General features: G+C 42.1%; 1 protein-coding gene across 1 annotated transcript in view; it reads right to left on the bottom strand.

Annotated features, from left to right (window-relative positions):
* IGDCC3 (immunoglobulin superfamily DCC subclass member 3) overlaps window positions 1-17,278 on the bottom strand; it is a 104,626-nt gene that overhangs the window by 74,513 nt on the left and 12,835 nt on the right. The window contains exon 2 of the mRNA XM_066589989.1: window positions 2,181-2,486. Coding sequence (XP_066446086.1) covers window positions 2,181-2,486 — 306 coding nt within the window. The remainder of the gene's footprint in view (window positions 1-2,180; window positions 2,487-17,278) is intronic.

Consider the following 17,278-nt stretch of genomic DNA (forward strand, 5'->3'; position numbering starts at 1 on the left):
TATCGTCAGTGAGGACTGAAAAAAGATGCTGACAATTTCTTTAATGTTTGCATATTTTTTATTATTAGCAGTACATATGGGATTAATTTCAACACCTCTCCCCCTATTGCCTGAAAACATAAATCATGGTTTACAAAGGGAATGATAGGATTACATGTAGACTTCTTCAGGAGCGGCAGAACAATATGTCAGTTATCAATAAATGAGCTATACTGTAGCTCTAAGCAGGGGCGTAACTATAGGGGATGCAGGGGATGTGGTTGCACCCGGGCCCAGGAGCCTTAGGGGGCCCATAAAGACTCTCTTCTTCATATATGGAGCCAAGTACTATGAATAAAGCATTATGGTTTGGGGGCCCTATTACAGATTTTGTATTGGGGCCCCAAATCTTCAAGTTACGCCTCTGGCTCTGGGGTTTGGGATATAATAGTAATTTTTAGTTCACGTCACTTACATGTCAAGGTTTCCTAGTAGTATCTTGTCTTAGGGTACTTTTACACTAGCCGATAGTCGTATGAATAATCACTCAAACGAGCGATTACAGGCAACAGTCAGCCCATGTAAACAGGATACTCTAAGCAGAGAGCCACGTCTCGCTCAGTATAAATAGGCAGTTGCTCATCTTTGAATGACTACTAGTTTTTAGTGAATGGAGGCGGGCGGCCAGAAGAGATCTCCAGCACACTCCACCATGCTCTGGTGTGAAGGCACAGGAGTGATAGTCATCCCAGCTAAAACCACCCATGTTACCCTCTCCTGGTGAAAGCTTTATCTTTTAAATAAAACACTAAATCTGTTTGTTTGTGTCGTGTACAAATCCACACTGCTGGCCCAATTTGACTGAAATTTTGCATGGACGCTCTTCAGCACGAATACTGGCCAAATTAAAAATCAAAAACTCAACGACTTCCCCTGTAAATTTTGCTGCCCATAGTAACCAATCACAGCACAGCTTTCATTTCTTATATTGCTGAGGTAAAATAAAAGCTACGCTGTGATTGGTTGCTATTTCTTTCTTTCATGTTTTATACTGCTGAGGTAAAATGAAAGCTGCGCTGTGATTGGTTGCTCTTTCTTATGCTGCTGAGGTAAAATGAAAGCTGCGCTGTGATTGGTTGCTAGAGCCTAGCTGAGATAAAATGGAAGCTGCGCTGTGTTTGGTTGTTATGGGCAACACAATACAGTGCGGTGCGGGGCTCATGTTTGTGGCCACTTTGTATATTCCAGGACTGCCATTCATAAGGTATATCACCTGGAATATTTTAAATTAAAAAAAAGGCTCCCCAGTATTTCACTACACAAGCGGCCCGGGGGCTCTCGGCCAGTCACAAATTTTAATGCAAGACTTAAAGGGGTTGTCTGGGACCTTTACTATTGATGAGCTATCCCCAGGTTAGGTCATCAGAAGTTGATGGGCGGGGTCCCCCAATTGGGATCATCATGATAGTTAATTGGCAGAGGTCTGTCTCTCAGGATCCCACCTGCTCAGCTGATAACTAGGCCCACTGCCTGTGCGGACAGCGCTGGAAGCAGATAACGATGTCTGTATTGCAGCTGCTTGGTTTGGTACGGCAGGCACAGCTTCCATTGAATTTAATAAGAACTGTACCGGGCCGCTGCAATACAGAAAAATCGGCTTCCAATGCTGTCAGTGGGCCTGGCAATCAGCTGACTAGTGGAGATCCCGAGCAGTGGATCTCTGCTGATCAACTATTGATGACGTATCCTGAGGATGCCAAGTGGCGGACCCCCGACGATCAGCTATTGATGACCTATCTTGTGGATAGCTCATCAAAGTCCCAGAAAACCCATCTAAAGAAGAAAAAATGCAAGTGTGACATTCTCTTCTCTTCTATTGCAATTTGTACCTGAAGTCAAGTGTATCATGGATCTAGTGCAGTGTTTCCCAAATTCCAGTCCTCAGGGACCCCCAACAGGTCATGTTTTCAGGATTTCCTCAGCGTTCCTGTTGGGGGACCATGAGGACTGGAGTTTGGCAAATACTGCTCTACTGCTTGTCATGGGGCCCATGCACTTTAATATCTAGATCCCAAACCATTCTAAGTACGACACTACTCTAACTGCACCGCACATTACTGGCTTAGATATAATTTTTCAGTAACTAATTGTATAATATTTTACAATATTGGCCAGTATAGTGTACTTATATAATCACTCACCTGCTGCCTGCACTCTTGCCTTGCGGCTCACCACAGTACCGAAACGATTTTGTGCGACACAGTCATATTCACCCTGGTCAGATGTCCCATCATCTTTATTGACATGGAAGAAAGGAATGTAGAAAGAGCCATTGGGAAGTGGAAACACATTCCCCTCGTCCCACAGGGGAGCACCATTCTTCCTCCATGTAATAGTAATTGGCTGAATGCCATCTGCAGAGCACAGCAGAGTAACAGGCTCTCCTGGTACTGCCACTTCATCACTGGGCTCAGCTGTAAATGCCAACTCCACTGACTGACCCAGACCTGAGGACAAATAAAACACAATAGTTAGCGACCGGGATTCAATGTTTAACAGAAGTCCATGTTCATCCTTACGTTACTTATCCACAATTTATAAGACCACTTGCACAGCTGGCATTTTTCTGTCTTTGTTGTGTTGGCACGTTTTGCATCAGCGTGGATGTGATTTTTAAGAATTGGAGTTTCGGATGACTTTACAGCAAATTTGTTGTATTTGTAAACAATTAACATAGTAACATAGGGAGACAACGTCATCTAGTTCATCCTGTTTCCACCCCCCTTGTTGATCCAGAGGAAGGCAAAAAAAAAACACCAGTGAGGCAGAAGCCAATTAGCCCATTTGGGAGAAAACATCCTTCCCGACTCCATAATGGCAGTCTGAATAATCCCCGGATCAACCTTTGATAGTTCCTACCTGACTCCAAGACCCGGATCAACAACCCCGCTGGTTCTTTTAACTAGCAACATTGTAATCCTCCTAATATACTCACAGCAGGCTGCCATGATAAATGCTACAAATGGTTAATTAGTTGCCAAATTTGCAGATTATATCAAATCTTCAAAACCCAGAGAATATATTGAATGTAAGTTGTGATCCTTGTCATCTTGCCGACGGACATTGGATACTTCTCTATTTTTATTGTTGCAGTATAATGAAAGATGATAATTATTAGAACTAATAAGACTTGTAGATTATTACAATATGGAGCATCACAATTACATAAGCATTACAATGGGAGGGTACAACATGACTGATGCAGCGTGATAATGGGAGTTATAGCATTGTGGTTACATTTTTATAAAGCATTGTATGTCAAAGTAATGTCTGCTACAATTAATTAACAGTTGCCTAGAAATAAAATCCATCTTTAAAAACTTTAGTACATGTTCAGATCACCTTGGACATTTATGACAAATACTGTAGGCTTCCTGAATGCTTCCATAGCTTCTGAAAGGCTGTGCTTTCTTTATAATATCATGAAATAGAATGGCTATTTGTGCAATGTTCTTATATTTTCCCTATTGAGGCTTCAAATGGGGAATTTTCAATCGAAGGCCTTATTCACACAAACGTTTTATCGTGGCTATTTTGCTGTGATAAAACATTGGCATGAACTCACAACCATCTGAAGCATTGGATTCCAATGCATTCGTTTAGATGGGTGATTTTCCGGCACGTAAACTCAGCTGGATGGAAAAATTAGCACATATGCTGCAGATTATGTCTGGCCGCTTTTATGCTCGGCCCGGAAAAAATAGGTCTTGCCCTATCTTTTGGCTCCGATCACCTGGCAGCTCCCATAGAAGCCTATGGGAGCTGCTGGCAAGGGGAGGGACTTTAGCAGCGGCTCCTTCCTCCTCGCTTAGCCAGCAGCTCCCATAGGCTTTTATAGGAGCTTCTATTGCCGCAATCAGCTGGCAAAGGGAGGGGGAAGGAGGGGGAGAGTTTAGCATGACTAAACTCTCTCCCCCTGGCCAACGGAACTCAAGGCGTATATACGGTGCACCGGCCATGTGAATGGGCGAGAAAACACGAGATTGAGTCGCAGCTTTCTCTCGTTCATGTAACTTTCAGCTGGATAATTTTTGTATCAGATTTTGGATTTTCCATTGAGTGTAGTTCCAGTGCAATATACATGGACTTCTTCTCATGAAGAATTGCTTTACCATGACGAATATTGGCATTTTGTTCACTTTCAGCACCCCCTTCCCCTCATCAAAGTAAGTGTTGATTTTCTGTAACAAAGTTCTAATTTTCCTCATTTGCAGCCAGCCTTATCTAAAAACAACAGATGTATCAAGTGCCACCCACGCATCTACAATACTCTGTAGACACTACAAGCAGACATGGTCCTGCTGTGAATTGATCATAGGGAGTCCAGCAATGACTATATAAATACAGTTATTGTGAGCTATGTGATTTCTTGACTTCTATTAGCAGCTAATGCCAATTCTTCTATGTAATAGGCCCATAGTAATCTGTCCATTAGTATTATAAATTATATTTTATGTAGATTTCAGCTATTTGGTGTCACATATGACTGTCTAGTCAGTGCAGCCAAGGATGATTCCTCTTGAAGCTAAACATGGAGTCAGGCCGGATAAACAGGATATCTATAGTTAAACATAGGATACTATAACAGATTTCAACAAGGACTTATGATAATGACTTCAAGGTATCCCCTGACCCACCTAAACTGGACAGGCCACTCAAACAGAGCTCCCACCCTGAAAAGAGCTACCCCACTGCAGAAGAAAAGCTAAGACCAAGTTCGAGACGAACAAGCAAGGATTGCCAAGCTTCAGAGCACTACAGTACAAGACACAGGATTCAGGGAAACTGAGTACAAAACTTCAGAACACAGAATGCTGAGTACTGAATCACAGAGCATTGTTTCATTGAACACGGCACCACTGATCCACAGCACTCAGGCCAGAACACAAACAGTATAACCGGTATCCTTTGTGCAAGGGAGCCAGCTGAAATACCCTCACGAAGAACCTGATAGGCTAACTAGGCTGAAAGACAGCTCGGCCAGCCTATCAGCACTGGAACCCAAGAGAAATATTACTCCCTCGGTGTTCAGCACAAAATGACACTGGGCATGTGCCACACAGTGCGTCATGTGGTTCAGGGATGAGGTTGTGACATCACCCAGACCAGAACCCGAAAACTGATTGTGCTTTGAGAATCTCATTTGCAATATTTCTCAACCTTCTTGGACATTTCTGTCCTTAAGAACATCCAGCCATTGGATCCTTCATACCCTGTTTTTGAGTTCATTAAAATCTGCCTTTCTGAAACCAAAACATGAGGTCGGAGTTTTCTCAGGTCTTCCTACCCTTTTTAGCCAAAATTCAAGGATAGCATGATCACTGCCTCCTAAGGTCCCAGCCACTCTTACTCCCTCAACCATTGTCTCACTGTTGGTAAGAATTAGGTCCAAGACAGCAGATCCCCCTGTTTTCTCTTCCACCTTTTAGAAGATAAAGTTGTCAGCAAGAGCGGATAAGATATACCGATATGACGTACGGAACCATAGCTTGCAAAAGGCCCATTCTGTACCTCAGTGTGCCTTTGGTTTTACATGACAGTGGATACATAGGAATCCGGACACGTTAAATGAATTTTCTTTGCTTTATTTACTTCTTAAGCTTGTGCAATCAGGTACATGGTACAACAAGTTAAAACGCGTTTCGGCGTAATGCCTTGTTCACCTCAATGTATGTTGCATGATTACCTGATTTATAAGTTAAAAACAATTACTACTGATTGAAACTACCTGATACGTTAACTCCTTCATTACATTTGGTTTGTTACAGGATCTCTTCCCTCAGAAACTGCTACTTAACCCTTACTGAATAAATGACCCTTACAGATCATTATATATCAAATATAGAACCCTTGTGGCACTTTTGAACCTTTTAATAATGCAATCGTACCATAATTTCTTGTTGTACCATGTACCTGATTGCACAAGCTTAAGAAGTAAATAAAGCAAAGAAAATTCATTTAACGTGTCCGGATTCCTATGTATCCACTGTCATGTGAACAAGCCATAGGACCGAATGGCAGAACGGATCTGTTTTTGATTTTCTCTGCATGCACAGACTACAAGCACCGCAAGCACCTAAGGGAGGTGAGATAACTTCTTATCATTACAAATAAGACTAATGCCTTTGGTTTTAGTTGGCGGTATATATATAAATAATTTTATTTTATTTTTTTTTTATTCTTACAGGTTCCATAAAAAATATGGCAGGTGCTATCAACTGCATATTATGGAGATAGTTTCTCCTGGAAGAATTTCTACAAGGAGAGAATATGGAGCTTTTCCCCATTTCCCCTGACTTAGAAATTTTTAAAGTATTCCAATACATTATATGGTACGTTAAATAGTACCATTGAAAAATACCACTCAGCCTGCAAAAAACAAACCTTCATGTAAAAACAAAAAAGGTTTATGATTTATTGAAAGTGGGAAAGCAAGAACTGCAGAATGTGACCTGAACACAGGCATATCAATGACTCTTAGGCCCCATGTCCACAGGGAAAATCAGGCCCGCCGTGGATTCTTCCTGCAGAATCCCGCAGCGGGTCCCTCCTGTCCCGGGGACATGAGGCTAAAAATAAGATTAAACTTACCTGTCCGGACGCTGCGGATCTGCCCTCCATCGCGGCCGGATCTTCTTTCTTTGGCCCGGCGCCGGAGAGCAGGAGTTCAGCTGCGGGTGTGCCGCGGATCCGGACGGCTTCCATAGGCTTCAATAGACAGGAGACCCGCACTAAAATGGAGCATGCCGTGGGTGTTTTCCCGCACACGCAATCCGCGCCTCAAGGGAAAATGACATCCGCAGGTATTTAATTACCTGCGGGTATCCAATGCATCCCTATGAGGCGTGGATCACGCGTGCGGGTGACCCGCTGCGGATCTGTCCCTGTGGACATGAGGCCTTAGTCATGAAAGAGTAAAAGCTAATCACTTGGGGTCTCAGAGGGGAGCTTACTGCCAAGGGACTTTTCTAACAAGTGGGGACTATCTAAACCGGACAACCCAATTAAAGACTCTTTAATAGAATAGAACAGTTGTTCATAGCTTAATGAGTTGGAATTGGAGACATCTCTGTTTATTAACAGCTCTACGTGATGAGACATTCATAGGATATATAAAAATAAAGGGTTACTAGATAAAAATGAAGAAGACACATTGAAACCAATAAGTTGAAGTCATCTGACACTACACAACTCCTTACAAGGCACTTGGCCTACTTAAAAGACAGTATCATGTCTCATTGGTTTCAAAAAACACTTATCACAATGTAAGTGTGAAAATGTATAAGGCCGGAGACCCGAAGAGCTTCCTGCCATTATCACAGCGCTGTGTTCGTCAGCAGAAGGATTCCCAGTAGCTCACACAGTTGCAAGTTATTGAGTTACACAGATAATTCACGGATGGAATTCCAAGATTTTTCTCACCAATGTTCTGATTTTTCCCAGCTGCGGCTCACGGACACTCCACCTGTTTTAATAAATTAGTGACTTTCATCCTTCCTGCGGTTTCTTTGTTTTTAAATCTATTAACTATGTAGCAATACACAGAAATGTGACCGAAAGACCAAACTTATTAAGTCGCGACTAGAGATGAGCGAGTATACTCGCTAAGGCACATTACTCGAGCGAGTAGTGCCTTAGTCGAGTATCTGCCCGCTCGTCTCTAAAGATTCGGCTGCCGGCGCGGGTGACAGGTGAGTTGCGGGAGTGAGCAGGGTGGAGCGGGGGGGAGAGAGGGAGAGAGGGATCTCCCCTCCGTTCCTCCCCGCTCTCCCCCGCCGCTCCCCGCCCACTGCCGGCAGCCGAATCTTTAGAGACGAGCGGGCAGATACTCGACTAAGGCACTACTCGCTCGAGTAGTTAGCCTTAACGAGTATACTCGCTCATCTCTAGTCGCGACTAATTGCATGAGGTATCAACATAGCCTGTCATCTAATCATTTATTGGCGATGAAGGTTAGGAACAGAACCTCAGGCGCTGATGAAAACGAGCCCAAAGTCATGGCATATTTTGTTATAGGTTTTTTGAATGTTGTGCCAAATTTCCACTACAATTTTTAATGGCTTTCAAGAGCTTAAATCTATAGTTGCTTTTGGTGGAAGTCAGAATGAAGGGATCATTAAATGGTGTAACTGAGTGCAATAGTATTACTGCCAGTGAGTCACCCATGTTGCCACAATAGGACTAGAAGCAAGAAGGGTACTTACTACTTCTCTCTCTGTTTTAACTTAAATGGGTTTTCCAAGAAAAAAAATGATCATCTATCCTTATGATAGACCATTAATATGTGATTGGTAGGGTCCAGCCCCCTGAATCTCAATTAAGAAATCTGCAGAATGGGGGAGCCTGTTCATCATTGGCATCATGGGAGTCAGAACCCAAACAATCACACATCGATGACCAAGCTTAAATGGGTTATCCAGCTGTAATTGATAATAGTAGATCAGAGGGGGTCCACTGCCTGGTATCCCCGCTGATCAGCTGTTCTCCAGGCGATTATGATCATGCACTAAGCTGACAGCTCTGTTTTCACTGCAGCGGCCCGACTTGGTATTACAGGCAAATTTAATATTGAAGTTAATGGCTTGTAATATCAAGCATGGCCACTGCAATTAAAACAGGGCTATCTACTTCTTGCAGAAATCAACTCGATGCTGATCGTCGTGGGTCAGCAGAGATTCGCTAATCTACTATTAATGATGTCTGCAGATAGGCTATCATTAGTTTACAACTGGACAACCCCTTTAAATAGGACTCGTCATATCATAAAGTCAGTGGGGCTGGCTGCACAACTCTGCTGACTGTATCATCCCTTTTGTTTTCATACTCCCCTCATTCTCTTGCATAGGCTCTTCTTAAGGAACCTTTACACAGAGTGATTATTACCTGAATGATCGCTGGAAACAGCAAATTCGGACAATAGTCGACTGCCAATAGGGCACTGGGTGAGAAATTGCCCACTTGTCAGAGTCGCTTCGCTTTTAGCAGAACTAAAAAACAAGTGACTGTCAGGCCGTGTAAACAGGCAGTCATTCGACTATAAACAACTGGCTGTTTACTGTGAATGGAGGTGGGCAGGTGGAAATGATCTCCGACCCGCTCTACCTCTATTCAGAAAGACTATCGCTCCTGTGTAAAGCACTGGAATGATAATCGGCCAGTAGTCTGTGGGCCCGCTGTTGGGTGCTTATGTTGTCCCATGTCAAGATGCCTTTAGATCTGGCTCCTGGCACTGTGAATCTTCATAGGGTTGGTAGCCTAGTCTAAGAATAGGCTGTACGGGCAAACGGGCTGAGTATGAAGAAAAGAAGAGTGCCAATAGAGTTAGTTGAGTTGTGGCTCCACAGCTATGCAACTAGCCCAGATGACTTCCCAACATGATAGCTCCTTTCTAAGGATTGTCCATCGATCTATTAAACCCTTTTGTATGGGTTGTCCCACTAGGATAACCCTTATCAATATGCCCTATAACAGCATTATGGGGTCATAAAGGGGGTACATTGCTTCAGACTCCACTCTTTGAATTAGAGGGGAGTACAATAGCTTATCAGAGGCTCTCCCTTAGAACACCCATGGATTAATTTGAATGGTGGCTATGTAATATTATGCATTTATAGTATGGTCACATCTTCCTGCAACGATAATAGCTGAACACTAGGGTTTCATAAACCCAAGATTTTAAGAAGGGGTTCTTATGGTGATGAAAGTAGAAAGGAAAGGTGAGAACAATTTCAAAAGCATAGGGGAAGCTGGAATGAATATGGATTCATCAAACTTCACGTTAATTAAAGAAAACGAGGCATTGGGGCTCATGTAAGGAATTTGTGTATGTGATATCAAAGTGAACAAAAACTCTATAAGCATCCAACACTACATGAAAAGCAGAGCACATACTAGTCTTTACACAAGCACTGGTGGCCATCTGTCCTGCAAAGGTATGGAGGGGTGGAAGTGTTGGTGGCAAGTATTGCTTGCATTTCTTGGTTACCAAGCAAAAGCATGGGAATCTAGTATAGTCCCCCCTGGAGCAGCCACCCCAACTCAGCGTTTCATAAAATAGTCATTTAAACATCTCAGGAAATAGTGTTCTAGAGCAAAAAAAGGATGTGGCTGTATCCACTACAACACATACACTGATACTACCTTATTTCTTCCCTCCGCTATATATGCTATGTGAGCTGTATCAGCTAGTGAATGGGTTAAGATGCCTCTGGAGTTTAGAATTTCGCAGCCAGCTGCCTCCAGACGAGGATTTGTTTAATTGGCCGAACATCATCCTGTTAATTTCATTAACGAGGGAAATCTGAGTGTCTATTGCTGGGATGGAAATCCTAAAACTACTCCGAGGACTCACACAGGCTCAGCCAACCCGATTCCACACGTAGGATATTATATTAAGGAAGCTTTAGAGTTTCTTTTAAATATGGCTACATACAATAAAATGTATTGTTTGCGGAAAAAGTGATCAAACAAGAATATAAATAGCTCAACACAACTCGTATAACAAGGGGTTTCTCCAAATTCAACACAAAATGCCACTTTTAATTAAACCAGCTGCGTACTGACGACCCCTAAATCTGTTTGTTGGGTTATCTGTCACCACTTTTAAGATTAATTTCTCAGATGTTTCACCAATACATATGCATAAAAAAACTCCACTTATATCTTCAAAACATAAATACATATAATAATATTCAGGTGGTATAAACGCGCCAATAGCCTGCAATATAGCGTGGAATAGGTCTATTAAAAAATGGTGACAGATAACACACAAGTACTTAAAAAAAGTTACAAAAATCACTAGATTGGCTTAGTAGATATGAAATGAATATATGGATATATCTGAAAAATCTGTAAATTACAATAGAGGGTCCAGACAGGGTGGATTTGCCCCAAATTGCAGAAATAATCAGCACAAAACCCATGTGGAAATTGACACTCTTAACAATGAGTGGGTGTATTCCACAAAGGAATATGCCATAAAACCCGCTTCAAAATAAGCACCCATCACAGGTTTTGAAGTAGGCGTTTTGCTGCTGATCTGCTGCAGAATGCCCACTGCAGACATTCCGCTGCAGATCAGCCCCCGTGTGGACCTATTCTTTGGCCTCATTCACACGAGCGTGTGCTTTTCATATCAGCTGCTTGCGGCCGAGCCTCACAATAATGAAGAAGAGCCGCAATCGAGTTCCCCAATTAATTAGCGTTTTCTCATCTATTCGCACGGGCGTATCGCAGGAAAAAGCACGGAATTCCATCGGTCACCAGAAATCCTTGGAATGACTTCTAATGCTTAAGCAGAGCCATCTGTCTTCTTTCCCAAGCGCCGGACGCAGGTAAACTTACTCCCCCTCCCTTTTTTTTCAGCTCCCATAGGAGTCTACGGGAGCCTCCAGCATTTTCAGTAAAAGATAGGTCAAGACCTAACTTTTGATGCAGCATGAGAAATCGGCGACTGAAAACGGTCAGCGTTTTGACGATTTTAACTATGCAATTTTTTCACACACCTGAAAATCACCCATGTGAATGAATGCATTGGAATCCCATGCTTCACATCGTCCCGATTTCTGGTCAACATTTTATCAGCAGTGTAAAATGCTCGTGTGAATGAGGGTGTCAGAAGTCTACAGTCTTCATAACCCTCAAACGCCTTCCAACAATTCGCAGATTATCCAGTTCTCGCCACTACACATCCGCAGAAATGACAGCTCCCTACACTACCCTACTCTACAGCTTGACCATGGCAGTCGCTTGCCTGCTGCTTCCCCACTGCCTGCTTCAGTGACTGTGCAGCACGATGCCGGGAGACAAAAGCAAGCTATGTGCAGCCATATCTTACATCTTTTAAATGGCTATTGAGAAGAGAAATTATAATGAGAGTAAAATAAAATCAATTACAAAGAAAGATAAATGGGTTTGGCACACAGGACCTTTAAGACCATGTGAATGAAAATCAATGCTTGAACCACAGCTCCAGCGGAAACATGAAAATTCAGGTTTTTGACTGTAGTTAACCACTTAGACTGTAGTTAAGCAGGCTTCTCTTCTCCTCGGGCAAACCACAATTCATCCTATGGAGCTTCGCTAGAAGATGGGGGCTGACAGACCACATGCCCATGGAACCGGGTAAGTTCTCCACCAGCTCCGTCTAGCTATCTCCCCGAGAGGTTGTGTCTTGTGCCAAGAAGATAGCCTCACTACCTAACTACTATGTTGGCCTCCTACAAAGCCAAATATCATACAAGGTTCTAAAATTACACAATATTGGGCGCTCTTCGAAAGGTACGTTTTCAGAACCACTTTATCTTTCCCGATGGAATTGACATGGAAGGACCAAGATGGTCACTAGTGAAGCAGTCAAATAGAACAGTCACTGTAAGTGAGCTCATATTTTGTGTAAGGCTATAAGTTTTGTCAGTGACCAAACTATTCCTCCATGTCAGTAAGTTAAGTGCAGCTACAAACATCTAAAGCTCTGTTCACAACACATTTGAGCTATACGTCAGAAGCATTTTCCAACATACACCGCCAACAGAAGGCTCATACAGTGGCATACCTCGTCCATATGTTTGCATGATAAAATATATACCACACAGTATACTTTTTTTTGCCAGACGCTTCTGCATAGAATAGTGGACATAAGGATACTCTTTTGCCATCTGTCAGGTTAATGGAGCCCAATAGACACGTTTGACATATGTGCCGGAAGCCTTTTCAGCATATAAAGCAAATGCGGGACTCTGACATGATGAAAATACAGCTGAAAGAAGCGATTTAATGTGTCGTGTCAACCAAGGAAAATACAATGAGGCATATGTATTATGGTTTAAATGCCAGTTTTCGTGTTGTAATTTTGGTGCACATGCCAAACTTATGATTTTTGGAAGTTTTACACCAATGCCTGCCACTTTTTCAAAAAGTGGCAGAGCTTAGCATAAGGGAATATGGGTGCACGCAGCTCATAATTATGCTGCAAACCGAGAAACTGGCATAAATTATTGCTGAAAGCTACACTAGCTCGTAGCTGGCGTACATATATATCATTGTAGTGCATAGAGGTGCCACCTGATAAGGCAAATGTATTAACAGGCTGGCATCTCTTAATACATTTCTCATACCGATACTGGCGCATAGTTTAGTTAAACCAGCATATAAAACATCAATCTATATAAATATGCCCCAATATCTTGGCTTCCAAGTTCACCATCAATATACATAAACAGTAAACTAGTATGTAAGGCTGAAAAAAGACATATACCCATCCAGTTCAGCCTATTACCTTCCCTTCAATGCTGATCCAGAGGAAGGCAAAACAACCCCAATGAACTAGAAGCCAATTTTCTTCATTTAGGGGAAATAATTACTTCCTGACTCAAATCTGGCATTGAGAATAATCCCCGGATCAACAACCCTTGAAGTAATTAATGATTATAACATATAATATTGTATCGCTCAAGAAAGGTGCCCGGGCCCCTCTTATACTCTTTTATCGAGTTAGCTATCACCACGTCCTCAGGCAGAAAGTTACATAGTCTCACTGCTCTTACAGTAAAGAACCCCCTTTTATGTCTGTATAGAAACCTTCTTTCCTCTAGACACAGAGGAATCTCCCTTGTTATAGTCACAGGTAGCAGGATCTGACATAACAAGAACATGACCACTTCCACTAATGAATAAATAATGAGGAAATGAAAACTAATAAAAAAAACAATACAAAAACATTAGTATATAAACGTAAAATCAGATCTGAGGTTAAGACCACGTGACAGTGCGGGGGATAGTACAGAGCGACAGAGGGCCACTATAACTTCTTTCCTTTCTCTTCCATAGCAGGAGCAGAGGAGATCTATAGTAGTGCCGCTCGTGGTATGGTGGTAGTAAGCTGATTGGTGGAGGTGGGGGAGCAGCAGCAGTTCCTGCCTGTGCTCACTAACAATCGGCCTTACATATGGGCAGCATTGCAGAGGAAAAAGAGAACTGCTCTCTGCCTTTGATATGGAGTGGACCCAGCCGGACATGCCGGCCAGCTTGAATTCTGGCACGTTCACTTTATAAGACTCACTGACTTTTCCCCCACCACCACCACTTTCAGGCAAAAACAGTGTGTCTTAAGGAGTGAAAAATACGGTAATTAACATAAATGTCTGGGATATTGTAGAGGAAGAAAATGTTTTGGTATCGTTTTAATAAGGACAAATATACACGGAATACATGGGAGTTGAATACCTACTGCTGTCTTTCTTTTTTTGTGGTTAAAGTTATAATTATGGCAATCAAAGCAATCATACATAAAACAAGCTCAGCTTGAATCTGTGTATCCTACTGGTAGCTCCTTGATGTTTTCCACTCTATATGATATACAAAGCCAGAAGCAGTCTCTACGGTTGCCTACACTGACCCTCACTATAAATTCAGTTGCCTTGGATAAAGCTGTACTGTTGGATGTTAGACACCCTAAATATCCTACATTGTGTTCTTCTGAGTTTCTAGAGCTTTCCACTGTTCTTATTTCAATAATATAGCTAGGAGTGTTCACAGAGGAAAATATAAATCGAAAATGTCCGCCATAGTGGGTATGTCACTTCCATCTAGTTCTATCGAATTAACCAATCTACAGATTCAGAGGACAGAGACAGGTTGGGTGAAGTAAGAACACAAGAGGTTGCTGAGTAGCTAGACATCTGAGGCAACTGATGTAGATGGAGCCTAGGAACTTTCCCTGATCTGCCATGACCGAACCTGCCTATGAAACAGAGCGCTCGCCCTGAAAAGGGGGAACACACATCAGGAACCTAGATAAATTCCTTACACGTTCCTAGGTGGAATATGAAGAAGAGGGAATACACCAGGACAGGGTAGAACAGGACAGACTAACAAACTTACTAAAAACTAATCTTTAGAGAGACTACAGGCAGCACCAGAAGGAGCAGAAGAAATCTAAAAAGACACAGACTAAAGTAGAGCAGGAACAGTATACAAATCCTCTGCAAAGAGCAGCCACAATAAATACTCTAAGCAAACCACTGATAGGTTGACTGAGACAAAAGACAGCTCAGCGGACACCCGCTTCATGTGGTTTGGTGTAGTCTGACGTCATCCTGAAATCACACATGTGCCCGATCCCTGTGATAGGGTCATGCCAATACAAGGACAGGTGCCTATTGCCTAACCCCTTTTTTCGTTCCCATGCTACCTATCTCTTGTGGAAGAAAAGTATAGGCTCATACCCTTCAATGATGCTAATATTTCGGTGAATGGAGAGAGAGGGCCTACACAGGTTGAAGGGCCAGGACATTATTTCCCCTGTGCTCTATACCTGTTTATTGATATACCCTGAAGAAATGGAGGTGTAAACTCACACCCACACATTCAGTTTCTTCACGCCTAAACAATGTGAATATGTTTATACTTTGAGTGTCAATATTTTTTGTAGGATGACATCCTGTTCTTCCTATGTAAAAGACAGAGGGACACAAAACTTGCTACTACCCTGTTTCCCTGAAAATAAGACATCCCCTGAAAATAAGACATAGCATGATTTTCCAGAATTTTTGAGGATGCAAAATGATTTTTCAGGCTTTTTGAGGATGCTTGAAATATAAGCCCTACTCCAAAATTAAGCCCTGTTAACAGTTAATTAAAAAAGTCAATTTAAATAGTGTCCAGGCAGCTATACATGTAAAAACGTTAAACCTTTTTGAACAAAAATTAATATGAGACACTGTCTTATTTTCGGGGAAACACGGTAGCGGGCAAATGTGTGAGCAGGAAATTAAAGAGAGGAAGTAAAATCTAGTCACGTTATCTGTTATAAGAGAAGGGGTCATTATAGCAGGGGGCCCACTGGGAAAATCCTCCCCATCCTGATTAATTCCCTTTGATCTTGCAGAAGCATTATATGAGTTAATGCACATAGGAGGTCCACTGCCCTATGTTTCTCAATTGGTTGCAGCTCTTACAGGTGCACATTTCCCTTTATGTGTACACAGCTTAAACTGGTTCATGATTGCAACATTAGTTTAGCAAAAAAGGATACTTTCAATGTGCACACTATAAATTGCATCATTTTGGGAATTGAATACTGATGATTGCATCATTTTTCTATCATCCAATGGAAAATGACTCAGTTAAACATTTGCATAAAGTATAATGCAACATATTTGATTACAGGAGCATTGTGACAAGAGTTACAACTTGGCTTTTCTACACTTAAGGCAAAGATTCAAGTTATTTCTTTAGTACTAGATTTAAAGTGGTATTCTGAGCATTTACCTATCTTCAGGATACATCATCAATATGTGATTGTGGGGGTCCGCCGCAAGGGATCCCCACTAATCAGCTGATCCTCCGGCCCATTGTCAGTGCAGCCATGCCAGATGTCCTCATTGAGGTCGGAGGCAGAAATCAGTGGGAGTGAAACCTTCTATTACACTTCCAGCTCCAACCCCAATGAAGACGTCTGGCTCGGCTGCACTGACAACGGGCCCAAGGATCAACTGATCAGCAGCGATTCCTAGCGGAAGACCCCTACTGATCAACCTAGTTCATCAATAGTAAATGCCCAGAAAACCCATTTTAATATCCTGGCTAGGAATGGGTGGCTGCGATCACCAACCCACTTCAGGCAGCCATGCTGCTGAATTTTGAGGAACTATATTTTATGCAATGTTACTGTTTCTAAAGACGATACCCAAGATGCTGCTTCACTGTGTAAATCATCCCTGCAGTTATTATTACCAATCCTGATGCTGAATTTTAATAAGGTCTAATAAGTTACTGAAGCTACAGCTTATCTCCACCGTGTTCATGAATATTCCTTCTGTCCATTGTTGAACAATAGGAACCTCTCAACTATGGTATATTCTGCAGGATAAAGCGACTAATAAAGTAACTTGACTCCATTCATCATAGAAACCCACTGTTCAGTAATACTCAGATACAATCTGAATACATGATCTTACTATATATTGTATTTCTTACTTTATAACTACTCTGTGAAGATATAATTAAAGGAAAAGTATCTACATGCCCAACCCCTGCTGTCCCAGGATTGATTCTAGGAGTTGGGCATTCAGAGACATTCCGGCCATATGATTAGTAAACCCAAATTATTGTGTAGGAGAGACAGAGATTATGGTTACTACAGAAACTCAATACCTAACCATAGGCAGTGGATTGTAGAAGAACTAAAAGGGAGACCCATAGTGGCAGCCACTTCATCCTTGATTTTAATGAAAGTATA

This window comes from Eleutherodactylus coqui, chromosome 2 (genome assembly GCF_035609145.1).
Source record: "Eleutherodactylus coqui strain aEleCoq1 chromosome 2, aEleCoq1.hap1, whole genome shotgun sequence".
Classification (NCBI taxonomy): domain Eukaryota; kingdom Metazoa; phylum Chordata; class Amphibia; order Anura; family Eleutherodactylidae; genus Eleutherodactylus; species Eleutherodactylus coqui.